Here is a 19263-nt window from a genome sequence, read left to right as displayed (position 1 = left end):
AACAATTAGCTTCCTGTCTTTACCATAGGGATATAAGTGAAACAGTAGGCAACTCATGAATGTACCTGCTGTACTAATGACTGTTTTCACTATGAAACAAAGTGTTATCTATGAATTTAACTGATGTCAGTTTAGATGTTTTGACTTTGTATGCTTTTAGGTGCAGACAAGATGCTCCTGGGTGGGGTTGACTTTCCTGCTAACTTTAAATTAACTTTCCTTTCTCCAGCTGAATGTTGTGTTGCCTGCTTTAGATGGGGATCATACTCCCTCTGAAGGATCAGGTTTGTAGTTTGAGGTTTCACCTCGATCCATTGCTGTCACTTGAGACCCAGGTAGCCTCAGTGGTAGAGTGCCATAAGCTTAGGCTGGTGGCCCAACTATGACCCTATCTGGACAGGGATAACTGGGCTACAATGATAACTGCGCTACAGTCTACTAACCAAGATTGGATTAGTGCAACGTTCTTTATATGGGGCTGCCTTGGAAAACAGATTGGACGTTTCTGTTAGTGCAGAATGGGGTTGTCTGACTGTTGACTGATCTGAGAGGAACAGTTCATATAGCACCAATTCTGTTACAAGTACACTAGATTGAATGAATGATTATGGAATGAGAAAACTACATGTTTTTGCTGCAGGCAGGGTGTACAGTTCATACATAGTGTATACACAGCTCTCTGTGTGTTTGAATGAACAGTAGGTGTTTGTATGAATTATTTTAATGTTATAATTTATTTGTTTGTTTTTAAATATATTGTAAGTTGTTTTTAGGCCATCAAGTAACAAGTGACTAACTAGTCTAAATAAATGCATGTCCAGAGTGGTCGCAGATGTTGCACTGAATGTGGGACTGTCTGAAAGTTGAGAATGGGCATATTCCATGTGTGTACTGGAGATGCCATGTTTCATTGGCAAAGGGGAGACAGAAGAGGAGGTATGGGAAAGCCTGCTTCAGCCACCTGTCTTCCCCACTCAATCTGCTGGCCTCCCCATTCCTACCTTATCTCGCAAAGCAACCAATGGCAGTGATGGAAAGTAGGATGGGTTGCAAAACACACTGCACACTGATCCGCCTGCCTGCCTCTGGTTACCTCCTCAAGACCAAGGCTGCTTGCCTGCTGGGGCAGCTTTCCAGTGACAGGCCTGCTGTAGTGCCACTTTCTTCCTCTCTGACACCTGATGCTGCTGGGGCAGACACTGTGTTGCTGGAACGAGGTATGCAGCAGCAGCAGCAGAGCAGTAAGGTTGCTCAGGGGCTGGCCTGGCTTGCCTTAGCTGTTCCTTTGCAGCTCATCTGGGCCCACTGCTTGTCTGCCTGCCTGCTGCTCTGTCATCATTGGTGTGGCTGCCTACTGGCGACCATGGGAACTGCAGCATTGTGACATTCTTTGATTCAAAAATATAGTACATGTAGGGCCTGCCATCCACATGCTCGTTATATGAAAATTCACTTATCCAAACACGACAGGTGCTGTCTCCAATCCTATTTCAGTAGCTGAAACCTCTGCTTGTGCAACTGCAGCTAAATTAGTACCATTGAATCTGGTTTGTCATCATACCATGATTGGAGATCATGGAGCGTTAACAGTGGAGCACCACTTCATCTTTGTGACTTCCAGGAGAGATTGTATGGATGCTGTTCCCTTTTGAGAACTGGCTATAGGTTTTTCAAGATAGGCATGACCTGGAACAAGTTTGGCCACTGCTAAATGTAGATCAGTTCATCTGTATACAGTAATGATATTGTTTCTCCAAATCTTTTTAATACATTCTCCATAAAGACATGTTAGAATAGTTGGGCTTATTTGGTGCCAGTGACTTCATTTGTTTCCATGGTGCTTTGAATTTTTGCCAAGCAAAATTCTTTGCAGTTTTGAGCAAGTTAAGTGTCTTTGCTAGCTGTGTCTTTAATCCTATGTACACAACTATCAGTTTTGCCAGGACTTGTTTATTCTGTTTGCTGGTAAAAAGTTTTTCTGTATTCCTCTTTGTTAATATATTTTCGATTCTCTAAATGGAAGTACAATTATTTATTTTAAAGGTAAAGTGAACTCAAAAGGCAACTATATCCTCATTTCCAGCAAGATTCACAAAGATGCTTCATTTCTGCAGAGCAATTAAAAACTAATCTCCCCTCCGCCCCCGAAGTTACACTGATGATAATCATGGGAATACCTGATTTTGTGGATATATTTTAAGGTTACAAGTAGGTAGCCATGTTGGTCTGCCGTAGTCGAAACAAACAAACAAAATTCCTTCTAGTAGCACCTTAGATACCAACTAAGTTTGTAATTGGTATGAGCTTTCGTGTGCATGCACGGGTATCTGAAGAAGTGTGCATGCACACGAAAGCTTATACTAATAGCAAACTTAGTTGGTCTCTAAGGTGCTACTGGAAGGAATATTTTATGATGCTTTCTTCTTTAATAATAGTTAACAGTGTTTCTATTCTTTCAGATTAACACTCTTATAAACAGATAATAGCAAGGACTCTACTTTTCAAGAACCCATTATTCGATTATGCATGTGCAGAACACAAGTGGTAAAAATTAATCTTTATTCATGAAGTGCTCTGAGACCTTTATTCATGAAGTGCTATGAGCTGTAGGAGTACAAAGAATTATTAGTGTGTCAATGGGAGAGTGAAAATACTCAAGATGCCAGTGTAATGGAATTAAGATGCTTCACCTATTAGGTTGCTTTAGATTAGTTAGCAAGAGCCTGAAATTTTCTTTCTTATATTTAATTGCAGTGATTCGTCAAATTGGGGTGGGTGAAGGGAGGGAAAGTGAGTATTTATGATTCCTTGAATCTTAGTGAGCTTGACAGCAAATCCAAGATAATGGATATTTGTAGCAAAATAATTTGCTCTTTGGGACACAGGTGGCGCTGTGGGTTAAACCACAGAGCCTAGGACTTGCCGATCAGAAGGTCGGCGGTTCGAATCCCCACGACGGGGTGGGCTCCCGTTGCTTGGTCCCTGCTCCTGCCAACCTAGCAGTTTGAAAACATGTCAAAGTGCTAGTAGATAAATAGGTACCACTCCGGCGGGAAGGTAAACGGCGTTTGCATGCGCTACTCTGGTTCGCCAGAAGCGGCTTAGTCATGCTGGCCACATGACCCGGAAGTTGTACGCCAGCTCCCTCGGCCAATAAAGCGAGATGAGCGCCACAACCGCAGAGTCGGTCACGACTGGACCTAATGGTCAGGGGTCCCTTTACCCTTTTAATTTGCTCTTTAATGGCAGCTAGCAACTTTTGTTGGTTCCAGTGCTATTAAAACTTATCATCCTTTCATCGTGAGAACTGTTGATTTTATTACTATTCTCTGCTTCCTGTTCTTTGACCAGTTACTGATCCATAAGAGGACCTGTCTTTCTATCCTGTGACTTGCTGAGCTTGATGAATGTTTTCCAAGGGTTGGATCCAGTGGCGTATATGGCCAAATCCGCAATACATTTAAAGCACAGTTTTATCCCTTTAACAGTCATGGCTTTCCCCCAAAGAATCATGGGAACACTTGTTAAGGGTGATGAGTTTTTAAGAGACCCCTATTCATCTCACAGAGCTATAATTCCCAGAATTCCCTGGAAAGGATTGATGAACAACTATGGAGAGCCACTACCAGTCACTGTATAGTATTGAGCTGGATGGATCTATGGTATAAGGCAGATTCCTATGTCATTCCTAAATCCTGTTTGGATGCCAAATTCCACATACAAACCATTACAACTCTGACTGTGGTTGTGCCAGTCTGGTGGCTATGATAAAGTGGCATGTATGCATTGATTTGATGCAGTAAGAAAGTCTGACAGGTAATTATTTGTGCAGCAGCTGAACACTAGCAGCATAGTACATGTGAGATTTGCTGCTTTGAATAATAAGGCATCTTGTGGAGTTTCAGCTTCATCACGGCTAGGAACCCTGTGTTCCAACCCTGTGTTCCAAGAGTCACATGCAGCTCTTGACCTGATTTCATGTAGATGGAGAAGCTGGAAGGGAAGGAGGAAGAGAAAAATTGGGGTGGGGGGGGGGAAGAGTGGTTGAGAGGAATAAAGTTGAAGGGGCTATTTGAACAGCGTCTGCAGTAGAGAGCAGTTGTATATTGATTTAGAATAACCAGAAAGTGTAATCATAATAACAAAATGTTTTCCAGAAGACTTTTAAAATGAGGGAATATGATGACTGTACGCTAAACAGAACCATAAGAAGGAATTTATTTTTTGACTTGACAAGACCATGTTGATAGTCTTAATGAAATTGTACCACCTGAGATATATCAGTGAGAGACTGCATGATGAAATATATCTCTCCCCATTAAAAAAACTCCCACCAGGTACAAAGCTAGCACCTTTGGTTGAACACTTCAAGCTTCGTTTGAATTTTCAGGTGCTTTTTAAAACACAATTCCTCATGTGTAGAATGGAAATGGTCTGATTCTCTGTGCACTGCTGAAAGTTGGATTAAGTTATACTCTCAATTTACAAAGATAGTGGAGGAACTTACCTCTGTGTGAGAGGGGTAACAGCCACTGTCCTCTCAGTCTGAAATCACGTTGAGTCATTGCAGTCCTGACATTGGATTAAATACCTCAGAACTCTGAGGCAGTAAAATGGACTTCGGGTTCAGAGACTTGCACACTCGAAATGTTCTCACAATTGTTATAAATGGCCTTGATACACATTTCACCAGTAGAAATTTGAATGAAGAACTCTATAAAGTGTTTTTTTTAAAAAAATGGGCTCCATTTCTCATTTATGAAGGTCATTATCTGTAGACACAGCTGCTTTACTGTGGGGAAGCTACTCTTAGTCTGAGATAATATTTTTTTTGTGGGATGGGGAGCACACTCTAATCTAGACCTTTGAGGATATTTATATAATTGCATGTTGCGGGCTACCTCCCCTCAATAACGTCCTTATTCTACACCTGTTCTGCACCATTTCCTGGGAGCTGAACATAGAAATTCAGGTTTGGTTTTTGAACTGTTAGTTGCTTCTGTTTCTGATTTCCTTTCATCTTTGTGGTTACAAGCTATTAGCTCTTTTTGATCTCAGGGTGGTTCACAGCATGGAAATACAACATAAAACACATAATAAAAACAAGAACAAAAACAAACCCCATCCCCTCTCACAAACATATTTAAAAGGGTATCAGATGTTAATCAGTCAGAGGCCTTGTTGAAGAATAATATTTGTGCCTGCTGCAGCCATGGAGGAGTGTTGAGGGTTTCATTAATTCAAATTTCAAAAGTATTATTTTACATTATCCAATAAATATTTGTATAGTTCACTTTTGTGCACAAGTGGAAAAACTTCATAATTCTTTAAAAAATACCTTTATGCAAGTGGGACCTGCAACAAAATGTATTAGTGTGGAACATGCCTGTTCATCGGTGGTTGAAACCCTGCCCTCTTCAAGGATACTCTGATTCCATGCCCTCCAGTCCTCAGCATTCCATGACCACTGGGCATGCTCAGTCTTCGGTTGTTTTTTGGGGGGAAGGAGGGTCCCCCCCCTGAGATTTTTTTCTAAGTATTCTTTGTATTTCTGTAAACTTTGAGCTTCTTCCAGTAAGCTGGCTGATACCTCTCTGTGTGTGGATAGTACTGTTTTGGCTACATAAGAACAGGCACTCAGAGAATTAAAATTACTGTTAGCACTGCATATAGCACTGGGACCCTGCAACAAAGGAAGTGTATGTGTATGGGCTGGTGGAGGAGGGGGAAGCCTCCCTTTTCATGTAGGAGACTCTAGATTGTGAGAAAGTGAGTGGGGGGCACTGTGTGTGTGTGTGTGTGTGTGTGTGTGTGTGTGTGTTTGACATCTTTCTACTTTTCCAGCTATTCCATTGCCCATCCCTCCCCTACCCCCCCCCCCAGTTGCCAGCATTCTATGAACATCCTGTGAGCATCCTATGAGCAGGGACGCGGGTGGTGCTGTGGGTTAAACCACAGAGCCTAGGACTTGCCGATCAGAAGGTCGGCGGTTTGAATCTCCACGACGGGGTGAGCTCCCGTTGCTCAGTCCCTGCTCCTGCCAACCTAGCAGTTGGAAAGCACGTCAAAGTGCAAGTAGATAAATAGGTACCGCTCTGGTGGGAAGGTAAACGGCGTTTCCGTGTGCTGCTCTGGTTCGCCAGAAGCGGCTTAGTCATGCTGGCCACATGACCCGGAAGCTGTGTGCCGGCCCCCTCGGCCAATAAAGCGAGATGAGCGCCGCAACCCCAGAGTCGGCCATGACTGGACCTAATGGTCAGGGGTCCCTTTACCAGTTAAAGGTAACTGAGCACACTCAGTTCTCACTAGACTCTCTTTCGAGGGGCCCTCTCCCCCAGTTATGCAAACCTTGAGATTACCCTCACTCAGTCTGCTGATGCCTCTCTTTTGTATGGGGCTGTTACTGTGTGGGCTATGTAAGTGAGGGCACTTGGAGATTGGAATTGGAATTAGAACATAGGGCAGTGACTACAGAGAGCATAATGGAACAAATGGCTGAAATGCCATCTGAAACACCTAACAAAGAGCTCACAGAAGTAATCCATACAACATTTATTACATGAAAAAGTTCCCAAGTCTATTCCTATGTATTGCAGCTGATGCTTGTGTTCTACATGACCAGAAGGAGGGTTCTGATGGATTGAAAGGGTATTAGTCCTGCTGTATCTTTAAAGTAAAAAAAAAGGATTTTTTTTCATTTGTACCTGATGGTTTTTTTTTATCTGTTTGCAAATGTTGCTCTAATGGTTTGAAACCCAGTCGTGTCATTTCTTTACGCCCACACAGAGCTGCAGTAGTACAGACACTGTAGCAGGAAAACCATATTACCAGCTAGAGCCATTAAAACTCTTCCCACGCCAAATGTGGGTTGAAATCACCCTCTTCCCTCCCCACCCCAAAGCCCACCGCCCACCACCAAACCTTCTGTGCATCGGGGTTTTTTTTTACACATTTTAAAAAAGAGAGCCAGAACAATTGAAAAGAAGACTCTGAATCCTTTGTTGTTGTTGTTGTTCCAGCGCTTTCCCAGAGAAACCTGAAGCACACCTCTGGCCTATGGACTTAGCCATCTAAAGGTTAGCAAGAGCTTTGTTGTTAATTTCTCTGCTTAGCTTTGATGAGAGACTGTAAAGAACGGGAAGGGCTAAGTTGTGGGTATTTTAATGCAGTGACTGTTAGGATGGTTGCTTTTCTCTGACACAAACAGCACTCCCCCCCCCCAATAAAGAACCTTAAATAGGGCTTTATTACTGGTATATTTTGCACCTTTTGCTCAGGCATCAGAAACTTTGAAATATGGACCAGGTTTGTTTCTGTGCTTATAGAAAAGCAAGCCTGTTGATGTGTGGTATGCATGCTAAGAACAGTTAACTCTTTTCTGGCACTGTAAAGCACAAGTGATTTTGACCAGAATAACTTGAAACTCCCCTTTATGCACATTTGCAGGAAGAATCTTGTTTGTGCAGCTTATTACGAAAATGCTGAACACATGTATAAGATTTGTTTTTCCTTTAAAAGAACTGATCTAAATTTAATTGCCATGAAAATAACCTAAATTGTGCATACTTTATGTAATTTAGTTTTCATGAATACTGTTGCTAGAATTAGTATGGGAAATATATTCATATTGAATTAACGTTGGTCAAGGCGAAGGCAAGTGCTCTAAACAATATTTGCTTTAATACTTATTGTGCAAAGGGTGTTTTTACTGGGGTCAGCTTTTGAAATTTCCAGCTTTGCAAATGATCAAACAGGAGAGTAAAAATAAAGAATGCTTTTTTCTTCCATACTGAGATGAATCAGAGATTCTTATTTCCTTTGCTTTGAATTTTTAATGAACGGCTTTAGAATCTGCTCTGTAGCCCTTTGTACTAATTGTAATAATTTGCTTTGTCATCCTGTTGCATTCTCTGAAGTGACTTTTATTACTCTAGGATAAGAGTAATAAGTAATGGATAAATGCTTTTACGTTAAAATAAGAACTGATGGGACTGTATTGTGGCATTAGCAAAGGTTGTTATCAGATGTTTGCTACGGTGTCTATAGAAAGTCTTGCCACTCCCTTGACTGAAGCATGTTTTGTAAACTTCCATAAGCATGTATATTTTACTAGAACAAAATACAGTTTCTAGCACATTTTGATATTGCAAGCTGTCTTGGGTGATTCATAGGCAAGGCTAATTAATTATTCAAAATGGTTTTAACATTTACAGATATATAAAGTCTGTAACCTAGATTCAAATGCTATAAGGACAATGAGCTTCCTTGGTTACTGGTAATTTACAAATAGAATGCTGGACTGCCAGGTTGTGTTAGCAAAGGCGCTGGAGACAGCCAAACCCAATAATCTCATGGAAGTATGGTTTATTTAGTACCACAAATCAGGCCCACAGATTGGTCCTGAAAAGAGAATATTATGGCAATTGGTCCATTAATAAGGTTTGGGAGGTATTGTCAACAACTGCACTGAAACTTTTAGCTATAAGATACTGGAGGATGAAACCCGTTTCAACAATGAACAAAACATGGGAAATGTCAGAAGAAAATTGTTTGCAGTTGAAATAGATAGCAGGGGAAATATTTCTACTCCAGCTTAGAAATCTGCAACTTTATTTTTGAATATCTGCTCTGTAGATTGCTTACTGTGTTGTACCGTATTTACTCGAATATAATGCTCACTTTTTTTGGCCAAATGACATTGCAAAAATTATGGTGTGCATTAGATTCAATGGGGCATTAGACTCAAGTAAATACGGTACTAAAGACAAAACATACTTCTTCATGCCCTGTTTTTGCAGTGGTCTGGTTGTATCATGGTTCCATTATTGAGATTGTGCGTTGTGCCTTAGCACTCATGCCCTGATCCCCTCCTTCACTTTCTAATTTGTAATAACTTGTTCACTGTTGAATCCAAATCAGACAAACTATGTTTGCTTAGTATTACCACAAACCATAATTTGCACACCAGAATCCCAAGCCCATTGCAAACTGTACATTCCAACTGTGGCATGGAAACAAACTATGGATTTCAGTAATGATAACCATAGTTATTGTAAGTGAAGGAGGAAATTGGAGGGAAGAAACTGGAATGGCTGATCTGTTTGACAATATTATACTTGTTCAGTTGCTTCTTCATGTTTATTAAGAAGCAAGTCACAAAACTGACCTGATGACAATGTATGTAGTTATTCTAGGCTGATTTTGTGGCATCTATAAACAACCTCACAGGACTTCCTGTTGTTCAGGAAATACTGTATGCTGCAGTACAAACTTGCTGGAACCCCAACATGCTGGAGAGCTGTATTAATTTTTTATTTCAGATTTTTTAATTTTAATGTTTATTTTTTTTTTCAACTTTTGACAAGAAAGATGATGAGGACAACAGTATATGCAATGCCAGTAGGTACAAAAAGCAGGACATGTGCTTAAAATATCCCAAAACTTCAAAATTTAACTGTTGCCCCTCCTAAATACCTCAAGTATTACTTCATATCTCTCTAGCACTTAGTTTTTTGGGAAATGGCCTTTACATAGAAATATATAGGAAGCTGCCTTATACCCAGAGTCAGATCTGGCCAATCTAACTTATGGTTACCAGACGTCCCTGTTTCCCGGGGACAGTTCCTGGATTTACAAAGCTGTCCCCGGACAAAATCTGTCCCCGGAATGTCTCCAGTTTTCATTTAATGCCCCCGAATTTATATTTTAAGTGTTATAGATTTATTAGGGAATGAATGTTGCGTTCATTGGCACAAGACACATCATATGGGGACTTCTGGCGAGGCAAAATGGTGGGTGCCACAGCAGCGAGCAACTCCTAAAGCCAGCCAGAGCCAACTGCGCTACCAGTCTGGCTACGGGCTGCTGAGACTGCCTCTGCCACCCCCACTGCCAAGGGGGAACCGGGGACGCCTGGCTTGTCAACTGGGGGAACCGCTGATCCCCCCCCTCCCCCTGCAACCCAAATCGAGCTAGGAGCGAGAGCGCCGGCCGACTGCCCAGCAGCGCTCCTGGCCAGGAAAACCTGGAGCCGACATGAGGAGGAGGAGAGGAGAAGGAGAAGGAAGAGAGAGAAAGAGGAAGGAGAAAAAAGAGGGGAGCCCTGACCTTGCTGCGCCGCCGCCACTGAGGAGTGGTAGGAGAGCACCGGGAGGGCAAGGACATGTGGCCAAGCCCAGGACCGACCTGAATCTACTCCACGGCAGCTAGCACTCCAAGAGAGCAGGCTGGGGCCCAGAGGAAGGCTGCACGACAGAGGAGATTACAGAAGAGATTACTTTTAAAAAAAATCTTTTTAAAATAACTTTTCTCTTTTTTTAAAAAAAAAAGTGTCCTCAGATTCTTTGAAAAAAATCTAGTAACCTTAATCTAACTAGCAGTTGCTCTCCAGGGTTCCAGGCAAGAGTTTTTTTCTAGCTTTACCTGAGGCTATTGGGGGGTTGAACCAGAGACCTTTTTGCATGTTCTCTGCCACTGAGCTGTGGCTCTTTCTTTTAGTACGCGTGATTGAGTTTCAGAGCATGAAGTCTCCCGTTTCATTTTGAAATGTGATATAGTACTCGTAAAGGAGAAAATAACTGCAGTACAATACAAAAGGTGCTTGTTGTCCAGCTTGGTGGATCCCCATGCATTTTGAATGCTCACTTTTCTATGGCTACGTTTGAGTTTTAAACCAAAATCATAAGCCTCAAACGCTTATAAAAGTTGTACTCCTAATGAAGAGTACTGCCCATTTGTTTGTCTACAGGGCACTCATCTATACTCCAAGAATTTTCAAACGTTAGGGGAACATTTTAGGGACCTGGTGTGAATGCAATACAAAGTCAAACCATGAATGAGTTGGTTCCCAAAGTAAAGACAAACCATGACCCTAGGTTCAGCTGTAACCTGGACATTTGGTTGATCATGCTTAAGCTATGGTTTGTCTAAGCGTTAAGTGTGAACCTGGCCATAGTTTGTATCAGTAAAACTTGGATATGCCACTCACTAAAAGGTATGTTTAGGTTTTATATCTCTTAGTGGCAGCTAGAGGTCTTGTTCATGGTTTTGTGCAACCATAAATGCACTGGTCCCACATGAAATGAAAGTCAGTAGGTTCTTTGCATTGCATTGTTTGAGCAGTGAAAGACAGCAAGCCTGGATTCAGACTTAACAATAAACCATAGTTTATCATGAGGACGAATCTTCATAGGGTTTAGAATCGTGTGTTCCCATTTCCTCTTTGTTTACATTCACGAAGAGGAGATAGCAGTTAGTTACGAAGCAGAAGTTTTCATTTTCCTGCAATGTCCAAACTTGGGGAACCATAGTTTGTTTTAACTATGATCACCTAAAGGAAGTAAGGATCAGATGACTAAAAATTGGTAAGGATTCAGAGGGTTGCATCTTGCCTACTACAGTATATGTACACAAAGGGCTTTTCAGACCTTTTTTGCTGGAGTCTCTTCAGGTGAGGTGCAAGATCAAGGGAAGTAATAGTACCGTTTTGCTCTGCATTGATCAGACCGTACCTGGAGTCCTTTTTTAAAAAATAATAATAATATTTTATTATAACCTGTTTGTTTGTTTTTTATAGAATTTTTTATTGGTTTTTAAAAAATTTTTTATAGACAATACAAACAAATAAAGAAACAAACAAACATGTATAATTTCATATGCTTTTTTCATATACCTTACTTCGTCGACTCCCCCAAACCTCCCCTTTCTACATCCCAATTCCCAAAATTATTTCAGCAAATCCTAGCGCTTAATTTTATCAGATTTTTCCCTTATTCTTTTCTTTTACTTAATCCGTACCTGGAGTACTTTGTCCAGTTCTGGGCACCACAATTTAAGGATATTGACAAGCTGGAATGTGCAGAGGTGGGGGACCCAAGATTTTAAAGGGTCTGGAAATCAAGCCTTATGAGAAACGGTTGAAGGAGCTGGCTGAGTTTAGCCTGGAAAAGAGGAAACTCGAAGGAGTATAATACACATCTTTACCTATCTAAAGAACTCACATGGATGATGGTGCAAACTTGTATTCATCAGGAATAACTTTCTGACGGTAAGAGCTGTCCAACAGTGGAACTGAGTCCCTAGGAAGGTGGTGGACTCTCCTTCTATTCGATGGAGGTTTTTAAGAAGAGGTTGGATAGTCACCTGACATGGATGCTTTAGTTGAGATTCCTGCATTGCAGAGGGTTGGACTAGATGACCCATTGTGCCCTTGCAACTCTACAATTCTATGATTGTATAGGAAGCCACTCTCCTCTGAGTTCTGGGCTTTATAGACTCGTCTACCCATGCAATTTCTGAAAGCAAAGGGGGCACATGAGCTGCCAGATGTGAAATATATTGACATTATTTTCAACTCACCCACCCCACTATGTAACCTTTGTCTCTCTGTGGCCTTATCCACACTTCGTTTGCCCCACCGCTTTCCCCCAGGAAAACCAGCGGTTTAGCTCTGAATGGGAGCAAATGGCAATTGGGTTTTCTGCGGATTGCCGTTGGTTCTGATTTATTGCTAAAGAGTGGGTTTTCCAAGGGAAAGTGGTGAGGAAAAGCAAAACCACTGGGACTCTTGCCTAGAAAGCACAGTACAAGTGGAAAATCCCTTGAACGCATGCTTTCTAGGCATGAGAGAAGCTGGTGTGGATAAGCCCTCTTATCCCTCGCTTTCTCTCTCTCCCTGCCTTCTGTTTTTCTTCATACCCCTCCTTTTCAATTTAAAAAGACATTGTCCTGCATTTAGGATCCCTGCACACCAATTTAGGATCAGTGACGAGACTCACAGAGTATGAGATGGTTCTTCAGCAGAGGTGTGAGATTTCCCCCCAATGTTTTTGTCTCCAACCCATGGCTGCCTTTTACATTTACCACTGTGCAGTAGTGTACATATAACCTTTGTGCTGATCTACGTTAATATATAAAGCTCTTGTTGTCCAAATAGTTAGGTTGTTTCCTGCCTTCAGATATTCAGCTGTGAGATTTCTCAGTATGTGATTCACTGTGTGTGCATTGAAAGAGGTATTCAGATACTCAGCTGTGAGATTTCCCAATATGCTATTCACAGTGTGTGTGCATTTAAAGTAGTGTGAAAAAAGCAGAATGATTGTGTGTGCCTGCATGTGCAGAACACTGAACATGCTTACATGAGACATTGCCAAAAGATGAGGAATCTCTCAGCTGACTCTAAGATGCCTGGACTAGCTTTTGAAAACAACCACCCAGTCACCTGAACATTTAATGTTTGTGTGGGTTGTATTTGCTAAGGCCCATTGGAACAGTCATTATTGTCTGTCAAACAGCTGAAGAGCACTTACTAAGAACATCAAAATAATTCTGCATGCAGCCAAGAATTGACTGTGGACATCCTAAGCTAGAACTTCAACACAGGCATATCTCTTATGCTTATTCATGAAGGACCCTCTACTTATCTGGAATTGCTGGAGAAATAAACACTGGTGCTTTTTGTGCATTATCCAGAGTTTGCAGCACAAGACAACTTCAAATATTTTCACAAGTGCATAGCTAATCCTATTTTCTTGCATTTGATGGGGGTATTTGGTACATTTGTTTCCCACCTTTCTTTTAATTAGCGCAGTGTACAAACATTGTTCTCCCACCTCACTGGGATAGGCATCACCACCTGCCATCATTGTAGGGGTGCTAGTGCCCTTGCAGGAGCCTGGTGCTGATTGCACTGTTGATGGTGCTGTTTCTGCTCACCGCTGTGGAGGGCGGGCATTTTGCCATGGCTCTCTCAAAGTTAGAGCCTACAGTGATCCTAATGTGAAATATGGTAGATTTCTTCGTGATAGATTTAGGTCACCCAGGGAACTTAATAGGTGAGTGGGGATTTAAATTTGGGTCTCCCCCGTTTGAATCTGACACACAAAGGTCTGACGCAAGTCATATATTTTTATTTTTATTTTAAATTGCCTTTTCACTTTTAGCACAAGCTTCTACTTTCCCTGTGCTGTGGAGCCCAAATAATTTGGTGTTGGTTGGGCTTTCAAAACCTGCTGTTTGCTTTCCAATCCAACACTGAATGCTTGTGCCCTTTATATTCTGCATTATTATGGTATGCTCTGAAGTGCAAAGGCAAGATTTTTCCAGATAAATTCGTCTCAGTGTGGAGCAAAGCTGGAGATGTTGCTGATTAAATTTAGGACAGCAGAACAGAGCACACTGTGGCTGAAAGATCAAATGAAAATGCTCTGTTTGTTGCTTAATGATGCCATTTGCTTGGCTGGTTAAATAAATAAACAAATGGTAGGCCTGGAACGGAGGCGGGAGAAGGAGAAACCACAAGGAAGAATAGATCAGTGAGTGACACTCAGGTCTCAGCAGGGTGTCTTTTTCTCAGCTGTTTGTTCCCCCCCTGTGCCAACCCTGAAATTAAAAGTGCATGTAAATGTGAATGTTTTCCAAACATTCCTTACAGAGAGATTCACTTGGACAAGAAAATAAAGTACCAAGAAAGGCAAAGACATGATGGAACTAAAGAGGTGCAGTGTTAAGCCAAGCAGCTGGGTCATGGCAGTCCAACTTGTCATGCGGTGGGCCAAAATTTGATGCCCCCGCAAGTCTATGCTGCCTTGCTAAGGCAGGTTAAGTGAGGCACTGCGCTTTGGGAAGGAGGTGCAAGGCTCCAGCAGGGGCCTGTAGCCCTCCCAGTTCCTTCCCAAAGCTGGGGAGTACTAAGCTTTGGGAAGGAGACAATGGGAGGGCTCTAGGACCTAGTCAGAGCCCCCAGGCCTCCTTCCCAGAGCCCAGCACCTCACTTACCTGACTTTGGGAAGTGCTTTGGTGGTGGTGGAGCATCAAATGTTGCTGAGGGCCGCCAAAATGGTCTTAAGGGCCACATGTTGGACTGCTCTGAGATAGATTATTAGACCTCCTCCCTGCAAAATGTGGAAGCTAATCACTTCCAGTCTCTCTTTCTGGGCAAAACTACATATGATATTTCAGTTGTAGGACCAGTTTGGAAGTGTTTTACCAAGACTTCTTATCTCCGGAGGCAATTAAAAAATGGTTCTGTGCATATGCAGGGCAGTTTGTTTTGAACTGGGCAAAAGCTTGCTGCAGAGCACTCTGATGTTTTAAATATGCTCCATTTTCAGTCTCTTTGGTGATGCGTGGAATAGGTTGTATATGAAGTTTCAGCTGACTGGCTTGGAAGTCCCATAAATATTAAAGTATGATTTCACCATCAGTTTGAGGAAGCTACATTCAGAAAGTTTCCTTTTAAAAGCTTTTCCAAAATAAGTAGAGTAGATTGCATTATGTATGTGCAAAATTTATCTTTTCCCCCCAGTGGCCTGAAAATATCTTAAATTTGGGGACATACACTTATTGGCCCCTGTTTTGAAGGATAAGTTTACAAATGCTCTTTTTAAAGACTTACTAGGGTACCAGACTCTGTGTGCACCAAAGTTCAGTTTCCTAGTTACAGTAAGAACTGTTCCGTCATTTTCAAGTTCCTTGCTGCGAGTGGGTGAGATATATACAAATGGCTTATTTTGATTTTTTTCTAGTATTCGGGGTCCATTGGACTATTTGCTAAGGGTGTAGCTCACTGGGAAGAAACAACAATGCCTCCATGAAAATATTATTTGTGCTTTTATATCCATAAGGACACTTCAGCAGCTCCAACATATACGTGAAGCTCAAGTTTACCAGCTCCTGAAGTGCTAAGAATGGAGTTGGGTCCAGGTTCATACATACTTGCAGAAAGTAATGACTCAGTAGTAGAGCATTTGCTTGGCATGCAGAAGGTCCCAGGTTCGGTCCCTAGCATCTCTGGGTAGGGATGTTTGAAATGCTGGAGAACAGCTTCCAGTCAGTGTATACAATACTGCAGTGTTTCCCAACCTTGGGCCTCCAGCTGTTTTTGAACTACAATTCCCATCATCCCTGACCACTGGTCTTTGCTAGCTAGGGATGATGGGAGTTGTAGTCCAAAAACAGCTGGAGGCCCAAGGTTGGGAAACACTGCAATACTGAACTAGACGGACCTTTGGTCTTCCCATAAGGCAGCTTTCCATGTTCCTACTGCAGCTGACAAACCCTGGTAGTTCTTGAAAAAAGAAAAGTCTACCAAGCAGGTTTTGCAAGCACACCGGGCTCCAAAACCTCCCGTGATGTTGGTGTGGGAACATCACATCCCCGAGGCATTTTATTCACAAGTTTAATATGGCTCCACACACTAACCATGATAAGTTCCTTGCAGAACTGAAGCGGGACCAAGCAACAAATAAAAGCGTGTTCCTGGCAGTCCCAAGTTAGCCTAAGAGCATCCTGGCTGGATTGTTCAGGAAATACCTTCCAATTAACACCCAGCTCCCGAGAATCTTTTTGGTTGTATTAAGTCCTTATTAGTAATTTTCCTAGTAGCAAATAATTTCTGGTCTATAGGTTTTGCAACATCTTGGCTTTGTGAAAAACTCCTAATGTTTGGAAACCAAATGGGTGCATTTATAACAAACCTTTTTTTTGGGGGGGGGGAGTTTTGTAGGTTGCATTTTTTGGTCCCATTGAATAAAAATATTCTGAACAGACCATATATGGTGTATTTGGTCCGTCTTTCCAAACAATTAGAAAACCATCCCTTATTCAGTAAATTCTGGGCTTATGGGAAATGTTTAAATGAATGCATTGCAATTGATTTTAAGGGGTGCATTGCCGGTAACTTTAAGCTCTACAGAATTAATGATGTATATGAGTGATGTATGTTGGCCATAAGCCCAGCATCCTTCTGTCAAAGAGAAACAAGTTCAGCTTCTTGCTGTATGTTCCCATGTAGGTACAGTCTGGGCCTGTGAAAGCTTAAAATGTAATTGGGGGCACACTTTGGCTGGGATTCAAAATGCTGATAAAGCATCTTTCTTTAACTGAAGAAACCTTGAAGAAAAAGCATAGGCAGTCCACTTTTTCAGATTTTTTTACAGCAATCATGAGGGAAGGAAACTTATTTTAAAATAACATTTGGCCTTTTTCAGCATGCAGATTCTCCACTTGTGCTGCAGAGAAGAGGGAAATTCCAGAGATAATATACCTTACAAAATTCCTTTTACTGCCTTTATCTCATAATTCAGGGCCTTTAGCTAAGAGTCATGTTATGCTAAATGGTAAATTACACTTACAGCAGGGCACAAGTGTATTAGGGGGAATCAGTAACTGGACAGAGACCAGTGCCTAGAATAAAAGAATGTACAACTTATTACGAAAGACAAAGATAGTTTAAACTATAGGTTGTTGCAGGATAAAAAGGATGATCCAAGCTGGACTGGCAACTTTGGGATCAAATTTACGAGATGGCAGAAACTGGAGGGATCAGTTTAACAAAATGTTAAACCACGGAGCATTGCTGGGTGGTTTACAGTATAAAAACACAGAAAAACATAACAAAGTAACAAACAAAATATGTTCTTGGGTTAAACACATTCTTTGGGAATTAAGTTTTGTTAAGTAAAATAAATGAACAAACGGATATGCTGTACTGTTTTTACATTTTATACATAGAGAATTGGATGAATTGTCAGCCTAGTAGCCCACATGAAACTTACAAGATATCAGAAAAACATACAAGGATTTCTGTGCAAAGTGTTTTCACAGTTGGTTTGGTGTTTTTTAAAAAAATGTGACACCTATAATGTAATATAAACATTCAGAAATTACATACTCCTTCTGCAGCTGAAAGCAGTACAGTCCACTCTTCCCCCTCATTCTGCTGCATATGTAGACCATGCTACAGTTTCCACATGTAAAGGAGCACACTGTGTCTATCCTGTAGAAGAATCTTCAGAACATGGAGAACAACAAAAAGAGACAAAAATGTGAAAAACACCGGATGCCACAAAGCAAGATAACATCAGCTTGTTTTGGAAAACATTGAACTGCTGGCATCAAGGAGGATGGCTGCTTCACGCCATCTGTGTAATATTATATTCTATATTATACTATGACCCTTTGACCTTTAATTAATGCCAGTCCTTCAGGCTGGGAGTCACATTAAAATGCATTTTTCCAGTACATGTGTCGTGTGCATGCAATGATAGTGGCTTGTTTGAAGCCATTGTGTGAGTACATCTATTTACTTACTTACTTACTTACTTACTTACTTACTTACTTACTTGCTTACTTACTTACATTTCTCTGCCAATACACTCCCAAGTGGTTTGCAAGCCAAAATAATGGATAGTTTAAAATCTAATAATTTGGGGGGGGGGGGGAATGCAGATAGCAACTCATGCATAAGACCTCAGATAATATAATTGGGGCAGGAAACAGTTCTGAGTGAAGGAAAGCCAAATGGCAGGTAATAGCTAGACTGTTGGAGGGGGTCTTGATAGAGGGGGCTGTTAATAGAAACAGTTCTGTGAAAACTTTCAGTGCAGTAGCCATGCTTAGGGCCAAAAACTACATGTACACTTAACAGAAGTGACATGGTGTTACATGTATTTGTGTTAAATTGCACATAGCAGCTGGCAGGTGCTCTAAGAATTGGGGATACGACCTATGGGGAGGGAGGTGTTAACCAATTATTCCTCTGATACTGTTGAAAAGCCCTTCCCAAGCTGGTCTTTGGCACAGGTAAGGTAAAGGTAAAGAGACCCCGACCGTTAGATCCAGTCGTGGCTGACTCTGGGGTTGCTGCGCTCATCTCGCTTTATTGTCCAAGGGAGCCGCCGTACAGCTTCCAGGTCATGTAGCCAGCATGACTAAGCCGCTTCTGGCAAACCAGAGCAGTGCATGGTAATGCCGTTTACCTTACCGCCGGAGCAGTACCTATTTACCTACTTGAACTTTGACGTGCTTTTGAACTGCTAGGTGGGCAGGAGCAGGGACTGAGCAACAGGAGCTCACCCCGTTGCGGGGATTCGAACCGCCGACCTGATCGGCAAGTCCTAGGCTCTGTGGTTTAACCCACAGCGCCACCCGTGTCCCTCCCCTTTGGCACAGGAGGAAACTCCTATTGGCGACTCCAATAGAAGTTGAGTATCAGAAGCTTCTCACCTCTGTATTCCATGCTTGACAAAGGTTTTCCTTTTCCACTGCTCTTAAAGACACAGGCGCCCTGCCCTTTAACCTGACATTTGTGTTGCAAATTAATTTTAAGGTCAAACTCTAGAATATATCTTGTCTACTTAAAATAGTTAAAACTGATGTGTTACCAATTTGTAAGGACACACAGCCATCAGTATTTAATATTATGAGTTTTGTGAGGCGGCTAGTGTCCTGCCACTTCCATTTCGAGTTTACTTTAAGCACTGC

The 19263-nt window shown here is 41.7% G+C and overlaps 1 protein-coding gene and 2 long non-coding RNA genes across 3 annotated transcripts in view; 1 reads left to right on the top strand and 2 right to left on the bottom strand.

Moving 5' to 3' along the window:
* LOC308588413 overlaps positions 1-19263 on the bottom strand; it is a 105320-nt gene that overhangs the window by 26707 nt on the left and 59350 nt on the right. The window lies entirely within an intron of this gene.
* The window catches only part of ZNF831 (zinc finger protein 831), a 37776-nt gene that overhangs the window by 1275 nt on the left and 17238 nt on the right, over positions 1-19263 (top strand). The window contains 2 exon segments of the mRNA XM_081195960.1: positions 230-265; positions 267-284. Of these exon segments, the coding sequence (XP_081052086.1) occupies positions 230-265; positions 267-284 (54 nt within the window).
* Positions 16492-18205, bottom strand: LOC308588433. The gene is made up of 2 exons (XR_014008757.1): positions 18123-18205; positions 16492-18078 (listed from the first exon to the last, which is right to left on the bottom strand). It is a non-coding gene; the product is annotated as an uncharacterized lncRNA (long non-coding RNA).

The sequence above is a fragment of the Podarcis bocagei genome (genome assembly GCF_964188305.1).
Source record: "Podarcis bocagei genome assembly, chromosome: 5".
In the NCBI taxonomy this organism is placed as follows: Eukaryota; Metazoa; Chordata; class Lepidosauria; order Squamata; family Lacertidae; genus Podarcis; species Podarcis bocagei.
This window is presented reverse-complemented; position numbering and strand designations above follow the sequence as displayed.